The 12,398-nt window shown below is 40.3% G+C and overlaps 1 protein-coding gene across 1 annotated transcript; it reads right to left on the bottom strand.

Moving 5' to 3' along the window:
* Positions 1–287: 287 nt before the first annotated feature.
* LOC114462062 (tubulin alpha chain-like) lies at positions 288–3,036 on the bottom strand. Its single transcript, XM_028444664.1, has 5 exons — positions 2,892–3,036; positions 2,523–2,745; positions 1,557–1,705; positions 392–1,474; positions 288–343 (listed from the first exon to the last, which is right to left on the bottom strand). The coding sequence occupies exons 1-4, from the start codon at positions 2,892–2,894 to the stop codon at positions 497–499; spliced, it is 1,353 nt and encodes a 450-aa protein (XP_028300465.1). The 5' UTR covers positions 2,895–3,036; the 3' UTR covers positions 288–343; positions 392–496.
* Between the last annotated feature and the right edge of the window lie 9,362 nt (positions 3,037–12,398).

A 12,398-nucleotide genomic window follows, 5' to 3' on the forward strand; every position in this document is an offset into this window, starting at 1 on the left:
CAGATGGTCGGGTACATACAGCTTCTGTAAAGGTGCAATCGAAGATTTACACCCGTCCGGTCGTTCGGTTGATCCCTCTTCCTCAGTTGGCTGAGGAAGAAGATAGTACTCCAGGCAGTCTTCCCGGGGATGGACAATTATCCTGACTGACAATTGGGGGCGGCTGTGTTGGGAAGACTGGGGGGAACTAATGTTTGTTCCGTGTTTCTACACGTGCCTCTTTCAGTGTTGCACATTGTTCCATGTCCCATTCTGACAGAGCTACCATGTGTGCGTCATCTGTTCTAAAGTAAGTTAATTTACTGTTTAAATGTTCTTAATTTATTAATATATATATATATATATATATATATATATATATATATATATATATATATATATATATATATATTTATTTATATATTATTATTAGTTTTAATTCATCACTGCAGCGCAAACAGTTGGTGGAACAATGACTGATGACAAACTTTTGGGGTGTGCAGTTACATCAAGCCCTTTAATATTCTTCTCCTTCCTCTCCTTCATCTTCCACACTATCAGCGCCAACTTCTTCATAATCTTTCTCCAGGGCAGCCATGTCCTCTCTGGCCTCTGAGAATTCTCCCTCCTCCATTCCCTCTCCAACATACCAGTGGACAAAGGCTCTCTTGGCGTACATGAGGTCAAACTTGTGGTTTAGTCTGGCCCAGGCCTCAGAGATGGCAGTGGTGTTGCTCAGCATGCAAACGGCCCTCTGCACTTTGGCCAGGTCTCCTCCAGGAACCACAGAGGGAGGCTGGTAGTTGATGCCCACCTTGAAGCCAGTGGGGCACCAGTCCACAAACTGGATGGAGCGTTTGGTCTTAATGGCTGCAATGGCAGCGTTGACGTCTTTTGGCGCCACATCACCTCGATACAGCAGACAGCAGGCCATGTATTTACCATGGCGAGGATCACACTTCACCATCTGATTGGCTGGCTCGAAGCAGGCGTTTGTGATTTCAGACACAGACAGCTGCTCATGGTAGGCTTTCTCAGCAGAGATGACCGGGGCATAGGTGGCCATTGGGAAGTGGATACGAGGGTAAGGCACCAAGTTGGTCTGAAACTCTGTCAGATCAACATTCAGAGCTCCATCAAAACGAAGAGAAGATGTGATTGATGAGATGGTCTGGCTCATGAGACGGTTAAGATTAGGGTATGAAGGGTGCTCAATATCAAGGTTCCTCTGGCAGATGTCGTAGATGGCCTCGTTGTCCACCATGAAGGCACAGTCTGAGTGCTCCAAGGTGGTGTGGGTGGTCAGGATGGAGTTGTAAGGCTCAACTACAGCAGTGGAAATCTGGGGTGATGGGTAGACAGCAAACTCAAGCTTGGCCTTTTTACCATAGTCAACAGAGAGCCTCTCCATCAGCAAGGAGGTGAAACCAGAGCCAGTGCCTCCACCAAAGGAGTGGTAGATGAGAAATCCCTGCAGGCCAGTGCACTGATCCGCCTGTAAAAAAAAAGCAATAAAATCCTTATTAGTTTTAAGATTAGGTTTTATTTCCTGCAACTTTCATTTCTTTTAGCTGTACCATTTTACGAGTCCTATCCATAACAAGTTCTATGATCTCTTTCCCAATGGTGTAGTGTCCTCGGGCATAGTTGTTGGCAGCATCCTCTTTTCCTGTGATAAGGTGATCTGGATGAAACAGCTGACGGTACGTTCCTGTTCGCACTTCATCTATAGAGAAAATCAAAGCAGTAAAGTTATGTAGTTTCAAAATAATCTAATGAAATACACAATTCAGAATAATCTTCAATCCATAGACGTTTTTTTTTTTAAAAAAAAAACATGACTTATTTAATTGGTGCAGTTTTCCTGATGTTTAGTCACAGGCCCAGGGCGCCATCTGCTGGAAGGGGGCCAAATAGCACCACATTTCTTTTTTTTTTTAAAATGATAATTTAAAAAGGTATAATGAACGTGAAACACACCCTTTACAATCACTGTACATGTTTTCTACTAATTGAATATTAATACTAAAAACCTGTAACTTTATATGTTAATCTTCTGCTCATATTTCTATATATTTTATTCTAATTCTTGTTCTATTCTATATACAGTAATTATATTATGTTGTTTGCACATTGTGTTCTTTGATTTGATTAGTCAGTAACACAAAACCTAAAATCAAACAGGAAAGTAGAAATGTCCTTGTACTGAAACTGTATATACTGTATTTTAACTTTTGATTGCACTGTTTTACATTGTTTTTGGATTTTTGCACCATTGTTGTTATTGTTTCTTGAGACATTTGCACTATACCTGTAAGTGTTATGTTGTATTATTGTAATTTTAAATTTTAAAATAGGTTGTATATTTTTTCAATGGGTTTGTTGTATCACAGAATTGCATTGTTTTGTCTTGATATTTAAAAGAAATGATAATGTGTTCACAGTGATTCCAGTATAAAGAAGTATTCTGTGTATAGTTATAAGTTTGTTAGTCATAGTTCTGATATAATCATATAATAATGAGTAATGATATGATTACAAACCGATGACAGTAGGCTCCAGGTCTACATAAAGCGCTCTGGGGACACGTTTCCCTGTCCCAGTTTCACTGAAGAAGGTGTTGAAGGAGTCGTCTCCTCCTCCAGATTCCTGGTTAGAAAGCACCTGTCCGTTTGGCTGAATCCCATGCTCCAGACAGAAAAGTTCCCAGCAGGAATTACCGATCTGGACTCCAGCTTGGCCCACATGAATAGAAATAATCTCACGCTGCAGAGAGAAAACAATATATCAGGATCCTGGCATCACTTAATCATGACATCAGTTGGTCATATGCTAATTTGTTTATTGCAAAATCTAATCATTTGTTCAATTATGAATATAAAGCAGATGAAGACAATGAAATCCTGTCTTACCATTGTTTATCTTTCTTTTTAAATGCTCAGGCTTTGGAGAGAAGTTGTAGTGTCAGAGAGAACTTTAACTCTGCGTTTCGACACCGTGTACTGTGAACTACACGCACTAAGTCTGACGTCATAACCAGTACGTCATTGCGTTCCAATAATGTACACATTACACGCAATTACGTACTGGTTATTACGTCAGATTTAGTGCGTGTGTACACACACACACACACACACACACACACACACACACACACACACACACACACAGTACATACAAATAAAATTTAGAGAAGAGAGGAAAACAAAAAAAAGAATTAAATGAAAATAATAACAAGTTAAAAAAAGTTAAGTCTGTAGAGCATTCATCATCATACCTTTAAAGATGTATGCTCTACAGACTTAACTGTATAACAATATAAAACAACAATCGAGCCTTAAAAGTTGATTTATTTAAATGATCATCTCCTCCTTTATATTATCCACAGGTTTTTATCCAGAGAACTTTACTGATGTCAGTAAATGTTTTAATGTAGATCAACCTCTCAGTGACTTTCACTTAATGATCTACATCTACAATGTTAGAAAGAAAACTACCATTTGCACAAAAATAAAAGTCGTAAAGCAACACAACATTAGTAATTATGTGAACACGTCTGTGGTGTGTGATGTTACTAATGTGTTTCAGAGAAAAGTGTTAAGGTTCATTAAAGTGTTAAGAAACGGTGTTCAGGTGGGCGGAGCCAGGTAGAAACCCAGGGTTTCTTTGATAAAACCTGCCAGCGACCAGGTTTAGTTCAGGACAATGTTGCCATGGTAATGTAACCCAGGTTAACAGTGTTTATCAAAGTGAAAGCATGTTATAAACAACAGTAATAAAAAAGAAATAAATAAATGTGAAAAGAGTTATTAAATAGGTAAATATGATTAAATATTTTGAAACGTTTTTCATATTTTATTTATTTATAAGAATTTGTTAAAAGTTTAAAACTGTGAATTTGTGGGTTCATTGTTCAATCTACTTTAATAATAATTTTTAAAAAAAGTGTATCTTCCTATTTAGCAGGCAGCTGCGTAACCCATGTGATTACCATCAGCCAACCGGATTGTTTCCCGGAAATGTACCTGCAAAGCGAGGGAGACATGCACGGAGCTGCTGCAAAGAAATAGGACAAAAGGAGACCAGGCAGAAACATACACGGAGCTTCTGCAGAATAGAGAGCAGTGAGAACACATACAGGTGGTGCTGCTGCAGGGAAGGAAGAAAGGAGAGCAGAAAACTAGTCTAAAAGTTGTTGGATAAGTATTTTTGCTTTCCAACCTGTTCCAGTGCGGAGATTGGTACCGTGATAAACGGGACTTGGTGAGTGAGAGAAATGTATTTTTCTTTTTATTTCATGTAAATGCAAAGCTATGGTAGCGTATTCATGTTGTTTTTGGTAAAATGTGAAGGTGTAAAGTGCATTTAAAAGCTAAATGAAGGCACAAACTCTGTTCGCTGTTCCGTCTTTCTGCTCGTGTCCGTCATTACGTGATGGCGGTGCTGCTTTCAAAAAGCAACATTTACGGACAGAAATGCACATTATCGTTGTTTTAGAGCTACCCAGTGTTTTTATTTCATGTATTCATACCCATTTTATGTTGTGTATGATAGGCAATTTAGTGTGGGTTGAAAAATATCCGGCTAAAGTGAACTTTGAAGACGACGTGTTTGAAACAAGATGGCGAGCCGCTCTCGAACCAGCCTTCGAACCACGTGGACCTTCTGAGCTGTGCATCTGCCTCAAGTGCTACGCCCTCTGCTGATTGGTGCATGGTTTTCATCTGAACTGGTAGGATTCACCCATACTTCTGCAACACTGCAGAGGATAAAGACTGAACTGAACTGCTAAGTCAGAGTGAAGGGAGAAGAGACTATTTTCTGTGAAATACAGATTTGATTCAGCCTTTTACTGAATTCTTTTTATTTCTATTTTTTGTATTTTTATTTTCTAATGATTGTAAAAGGGTATTTTACAATGGTGTTTGTTGTCAACAAACTGTCCAACTTAAAAGGTACCCAAATGTGATTCAAACTAGTTAGCTTATGGTACCTTGAACCACTTGAATAAAACTAACTTGAATAGAAAATTAACTAAAAGGTTGCAACCAGTAAAACTAAAAATAGATCTGAAACTGAATAAACGCAGAAGAAAATAAAGGGTTTAACAAAAAAGATTCACACAAAATTGTGAGTTTGCTATTGTATGTTTTATGTTGTCATTGTTGTATGTCCTTATTCTTTTTTTTTTTTTTTTCCCTAATACAAGCCGGCTATTTAAACTTATCCTCTGGTCTGTGGTCTTTTACTTACATTTTTGTAGTGTTAAGCTGTGAATTTCTCCAGCAGTCGTACCTTACCAAATTCTTCTGGTCCATTCTTGTGTGATACACTATTAGATGATATTACCCCACTAGGGCGTTACAGAATTAGCGAGCCTGCCAGGAGTTATTCTACAGCTTTTCACGTGTTGTAAGTTGCAACTGAAACCGTCTATTTTGACCCAGACCCCAAAATAGTGAAAAAAAACCGGCAAAAACATGGACATAGTCAACACTGAGAACATAAAAATCCCAAACTCAGTCATCATTAGTAAGTTTACTGATGATGCTCTTGATGCTGAGTTAACTGACTTTTTGACAAAGTACGGGCGTATACTGAGAACCTTAAAAATTGATAATCTGCAGTCTCCATACCACAAACATGCTATTGTGGAGTACGAGAGTGGAGCTGCCCTGGAAGCACTTGAACCTTTGCTTCCTCATACGCTTCGAAGTCAAACTGAAACATGCCAGATCAGAGCCCTGTCCACTGAGTACATGGAAACAGTCACTAGTAGCGCCACCAACAGTTTCTTCAACAAACTGCAAGAAATAGCCAGACTGACAGGACAGTCATTTGAAGCAGTTTTAAATGAGCACGTTGCAAAATGCAGTCAGTCGATAACAAATGAAACTGAAACCGAACCAGCTGAGACACCAAGCATCAATTTTCCACTTGTCACAAATGGAACCCAAAGTGAAACTGAACAAACGAGTCCACTCAACTTGAATGCTAATCCGACCGAACCAGCCAAGCCAACACCACTTGCTCAATCGACAAACTTTTCTCAGAGTTTCATAACTCCCCCAGAAGTGCAAAAAGTAGTTGTTGAGCACATAGTCAGAAGTGAAGCCCATCTGTCCAAAGAGAACCTTTCTAGCTAGCAGAGTGCACAATGAAATTACATGCTTTTCATTCCTATTGCAAAACCAGTCATGTTCTGTAACACCAAACAGCACCGTGAGGGGGTTACACGGGACATTTCTGCCCAAAGAGTTTGGTCCCTGAAAAGGTTAGATGAAGGACTACTCACACCTAGCAGAACCTTGTAGTATGTAGATATAGCTCCTTTGGTATAAGATTTTACAGCTAAAACACTATATAAAGCTGAATGTTGAGGCGCAACCTCACACGGGGTTGCTAGTTCTAAGGAAGTGACGCAGCTGTAGAAAGCGAAAAAGGTGGGAATTTGGTATGTCGTGTTTTGTTCTGAGTTGTTCAAAGGATGCTAAATAACATCAATATAGAGGTCTTTAATAGCCAAAATGCCCCTCTCTCGCCACCTAACAAAGGAAGCATCATCCAAACCAGGGCAAAAAGCATGATTATCACATATTGGAGTGTCTAGGTACATTTTGGGTGCCTTTGTCAACAGCAGGAATTGATTCCAAACTTTCAAAGAGTTTTGAATGATTGGGTTCTTCTTATACACAGTATTCTTAATTTTTGTTGGGTTATTCAGCAAAGCAGGAAGGCAAGACCGCTGACAAGACAAATGTTCTTTCAGTAACCATGAACCCACCTAAAACTAAGAGCATCGTATTAGCTTCCTTCTATACAGCACCTCCTACCGCTCCGCATCAGCATAATCAGAGTTAGGCTAACTATTTGTGCAATATTCATACAGTATATATACATACATACACACAAATAGATAGATAAATGATTAACTAACAGAGTAATTTAGCTATTCCTATAATTAAAAATAATATGCATTCCAAAACTATAAGCTATATGTAGAATTCAGTATCATAGTGAGCAGGACGAAGACTTCAGCTCAGTTGCCAGCACGCAGCTTTTGGTCCAGAAACCTCATCACCATGTTTGGCTTGTCAAAAGTGTGCGTGTCCCCATTCAATGTCACTCGGAACCTCGTCGGGTGCACAAAGCCGTAACGCAGGTTGGCTTCCCTGCAGCGTTTACGCACCGCGTCGTACTCCCTGCGGGGAACGAGCTCACCTGCAGACAAATCTGGGAAGATCAGGACTTTTGAGCCGTTGTATTGCAGGGGCCCCTTCTGAGCCGCAAGTCTCACAATGAGCTTGCGGGTTTGAATGTTGTGCAGCCGCACAACAAATGGGCGTGGCCTGTTCTCGTCTACTGGTTTGGGACCCCAGGCTCGATGCGCCCTGTCCAGAAGTATATTTCCCTCGAAGTTGTCGTTTCCCAGAAGGTTGGGGATAAGTTTCGAGAAGAAGTTCAGTGGTTTCCCCATCTCAGTCCCTTCTGCGATTCCAAGCACTCTGATGTTCTGCCGACGTGAGCGAGACTCGAAATCATCCATTTTTTTGTGTTGAAAATCTTGCCTCTCTCGAAGCGACCGGCAGAGCGTCTCCAGTGCCTCGATCCTATCACCGTGATCATTCAGTGACGCCTCCATCTCACCTAACTTCCCGGTGACCGCTGCCATAGTCGTTGGCATCGTTGTGATTTGGGAAGAAAGGTCAGTGAACTTTGTATCCGCAGATAAACAAAAGTTAGTAATCGCCGACATCAGGTCGGCCAGTGTGAGATTAGCTTCTGGCTGCGGGTTAGATTCAGAGTCGCTTCCTGTTAGCTCCTCGGCTAGCATGTTATCAGTAGCCTTCGTAGGCAACAGGCTAAAGCGCTCTTCGCCCGGCTTCTCCGTTTTGTCACGTAGTTTTTGTGCCTTGAGTCTCCTGCCGGCCGTACTTAAGTCGGAAGGCAGCTATTGCCAGCAAAAGGGAAGTTTACAGGTCGATCCTGCAGGAGTTATAAGGCAAAAAGGCAAAGGCTGATGCGGAGCCCCTTCAGAACGAGCTTACTCCATGCGGGTGTGTACCATCAAATCCATCAGTCATAGTTCTTATATAATCATATAATAATGAGTAATGATATGATTACAAATCGATGACAGTAGGCTCCAGGTCTACATAAAGCACTCTGGGGACACGTTTCCCTGTCCCAGTTTCGCTGAAGAAGGTATTAAAGGAGTCGTCTCCGCCTCCAGATTCCTGGTTAGAAAGCACCTGTCCGTTTGGCTGAATCGCATGCTTCAGACAGAAAAGTTCCCAGCAGGAATTACCAATCTGGACTCCAGCTTGGCCCACATGAATAGAAATAATCTCACGCTGCAGAGAGAAAACAATATATCAGGATCCTGGCATCACTTAATCATGACATCAGTTGGTCATATGCTAATTTGTTTATTGCAAAATCTAATCATTTGTTCAATTATGAATATAAAGCAGATTAAGACAATGAAATCCTGTCTTACCATTGTTTATCTTTCTTTTTAAATGCTCAGGCTTTGGAGAGAAGTTGTAGTGTCAGAGAGAACTTTCACTCTGCGTTTCGACACCGTGTACTGTGAACTACACGCACTAAGTCTGACGTCATAACCAGTACGTCATTGCGTTCCAATAATGTACACATTGTTTCATTCTGTTCCCTTTACTCAGTCTTAAAGCATACAGAATGGACGTTGTTATTTCTCAGTTGCTCTTTATTTATCCTCGTGCCTCTCAGCATACATATTACTGCAGCCGGCTCTAGCTCCGGTCCGTGTCACACTCCAATCGGTCCCCCGAGGAACACCTATATACTGTACATAGCCCTTGACACACACATTACACGCAATTACGTACTGGTTATTACGTCAGATTTAGTGCGTGTGTACACGCGCACACACTCACACACGGTACATACAAATAAAATTTAGAGAAGAGAGGAAAACAAAAAAAGAATTAAATGAAAATAATAACAAGTTAAAAAAAAGTTAAGTCTGTAGAGCATACATCATCATACCTTTAAAGATGTATGCTCTACAGACTTAACTGTATAACAATATAAAACAACAATCGAGCCTTAAAAGTTGATTTATTTAAATGATCATCTCCTCCTTTATATTATCCACAGGTTTTTATCCAGAGAACTTTACTGATGAACTTTATCCAGAGAACTTTACTGATGTCAGTAAATGTTTTAATGCAGATCAACCTCTCAGTGACTTTCACTTAATGATCTACATCTACAATGTTAGAAAGAAAACTACCATTTGCACAAAAAAAAGTCGTAAAGCAACACAACATTAGTAATTATGTGAACACGTCTGTGGTGTGTGATGTTACTAATGTGTTTCAGAGAAAAGTGTTAAGGTTCATTAAAGTGTTAAGAAACGGTGTTCAGGTGGGCGGAGCCAGGTAGAAACCCAGGGTTTCTTTGATAAAACTTGCCAGCGACCAGGTTTAGTTCACGGACAATGTTGCCATGGTAATGTAACCCAGGTTAACAGTGTTTATCAAAGTGAAAGCATGTTATAAACAACAGTAATAAAAAAGAAATAAATAAATGTGAAAAGAGTTATTAAATAGGTAAATATGATAAAATGTTTTTCTGAGGAAGAACTCAAACAAAGTCAAAGAAATGACCCAGCCATAAATGTAATAATACACCAACTTGAAACAGGTGAAACTTCTCCTCCTACAGTCCGCAAAGAAATTCCACAACTGTCCATCCTTCTGCGTGAACTAAACAAACTTGAGTTTCAGAATGGGATTCTTTATAGAAAAAGAAAAGTTGAAGACACTCAATGTCAACTCGTTCTTCCTGAAAGTCTCAGAGAAATGGTGTTAAAAACTCTTCACGATGACATGGGTCATCTCGGAACAGAACGGACTCTCGACCTTGCAAGAACTAGGTTTTTCTGGCCAAAAATGGCATTTGATATCGAACAGAAAATCAAGACCTGTCAAAGGTGTTTGCAGAAAAACACTGCCAGAGAAGGCAGCGCCCCTTGTAAACATTCAAGTCACCAGACCCCTAGAATTGCTATGCATTGACTTTCTGAGCATTGAACCTGACCGTAGCAATACTAAAGATGTCTTGGTAATTACAGACTTCTTTACGAAGTATGCAATTGCCTAGGGCTGGGCGATATGGAAAAAAATTAATATCACGATTTTTCAAATTCAAACTCAAGATTTCGATTTTATCACGGTTTTTTTTTTTTTTTTTTAATAAAGCACACTTTTAATTAACATGCTAATTTTTGTTGAAACAAGCAAAAACATTTTTTTTTCAATTTATTTCAATGTTGTACAAGTTATGAACACACAAACAAACTCACATCAACTATAAGATTATATGTAAACTAACAAAATTCACAGTCTAGTTTTTTACTGTCAAGTTTTCAAGTAATACTTTCAAGTGTAAATTAGTGCAACTTGCAATGACAACAATCGCATAATGGCTCATCCAATGAGGCAAAATAATTTTAGTGCACAAATGAACTTTTGGTTAAAAGAAAGTGCAAGTCATAACAATGACAAAAAGGATATACAAACAAAGCTTTTATATTGCCAGTGCAATAACATTAAAAGATAACTGAACAAATTTTCTGAACAACACAGTGCAATAGTTAAAGTGCAACTATAGTTTACTCGTGCTAAATCACAGATTTTTGGCCAAAAAGATCAGTTTGTCAACTTTATCTGGTTTAAGGGCTGCTCTTTGACAAGTGACAATGTTAGCCCCTGTACTGAACACTCGTTCAGATGGGGTGCTTGTGGCAGGGATGCATAGATACTTCAGTGCAAGTTTGCTCACTCATGGGAAGTTCACCTCATGTACCTTCCACCAGTCCAGAGGATTCACCTCACTGTCCACATTTGGTAAGGCCAAGTAGGAATGGAGTTCCCTTTGAATGAGCTCCTTCATCGTAGGATCTTCCTGTTTCACAGAGGTTGAGGGAGCTGTACCAGCTGCATCTTTTAAGAAGCTGCCCAAGGACCGCTTTGCTTTCTTTGCAGGATTAGTTTCTGGGGCGCTCTGAGGAGTGGAGTAAGAACATGCTGGTTGTGGGGACAGCAGGGAATCAAGCTCAGTGACTGCTCTCTCTTCAATGTGTTCTTTTTTAGCAGCATCAATGTACTGTGTTTTAAACCTGGGATCTACAAGTGACGCCATGTCTAACAGGGCATCAGTGGTGGGATCCTTGTATTTGATCTGAGCATTCAAAGTACTTTTCATTGTCACACAGCCACTACCGGAATATGTTTTATTTATTTCATTACAGCACGTCACCTAGACGTTAAAAAATATTGCAGACATGAGTAAACACAGCAACATCACTGTTATGTCATTTAACTGCCAACTGCCAGGTGCAATCTGTGACCAAAGCACTGTAGTCTTGTCCACTTGTTGAGATCCAAAGCTTTCACCATATTAGCCCCGCTGTCTGTCGTCATGCACGTAATTTTTTTTTCGTCCATGTCCCACGACTCCAGAGCCTCTCTTAATCCTGCAGCTATTAGTTCACCAGTGTGATCCTCTGGGAAATACGTAGTTTGCAGAGTCGCGTTGCGCAGCACCCAGTTGTCGATGTAATGAACTGTTAAGCTCAAATATGGTTCAGATGTTCTGCTGGACCATAGATCACTTGTTGTGGCATAGAACTGCACATTTAGTATTTTTTGAGCAACTTTACTTCGACAGTCTGTATACATGCGTGGGATGACGGTGTTGGAGATATATTTGCGACTAGGCAACTCGTAGCGCTTATCCAAAACTTCTACCATCTTCTTAAAGCCCACTCCTTCCACCGTTTGTAGCGGACACATATCCTTTACTATATGAAAAGCCACAGCATCTGTAATAGTGTTCCAGCGTTGACTGCCTCTATCATAAGGTGTAAGTTTAGCGAAGGCATCTGATATCTTTTGCTGTGGTTTTGAAGCGGCCGCTGCGGGGGGTGATTTAGCTGCTTGTGCAGCTCGACTTTCACTATACTGTTTATTATGTTTTCGCTTCAAATGGTTAAACAAGTTCGTGGTATTGCCGTCTGTTGCCTTTACCTTCTCCGTGCACACTTTGCATATTATATTATTTTGCTCTTTGTCGTGTGGGGCGAAGCCAAACCAGTTCCAAATTATGGACGTGGAGTTTCTTTTCGGGACATAATCTCCGCTCTCCGCTGCGTCTGCCATGCTCCGTGCTTGTTGATGAATGAAACACAGAGGAGGGGATTACGTGCACCGATCACTCTGATTGGTTAAAGGTCACATGTCACCACTGCCAGAGTGGAGGGGGGAGAGGGAGAGGACGGAAAAGAGCAGCGCCTTCGGCTTTCACAAATATATGCTTATATCACGATCCTACGATCTCTCCAAAAATACAGATCGTCAGCTTTGGAGATC

Source organism: Gouania willdenowi, chromosome 4 (assembly GCF_900634775.1).
Source record: "Gouania willdenowi chromosome 4, fGouWil2.1, whole genome shotgun sequence".
Classification (NCBI taxonomy): Eukaryota; Metazoa; Chordata; class Actinopteri; order Blenniiformes; family Gobiesocidae; genus Gouania; species Gouania willdenowi.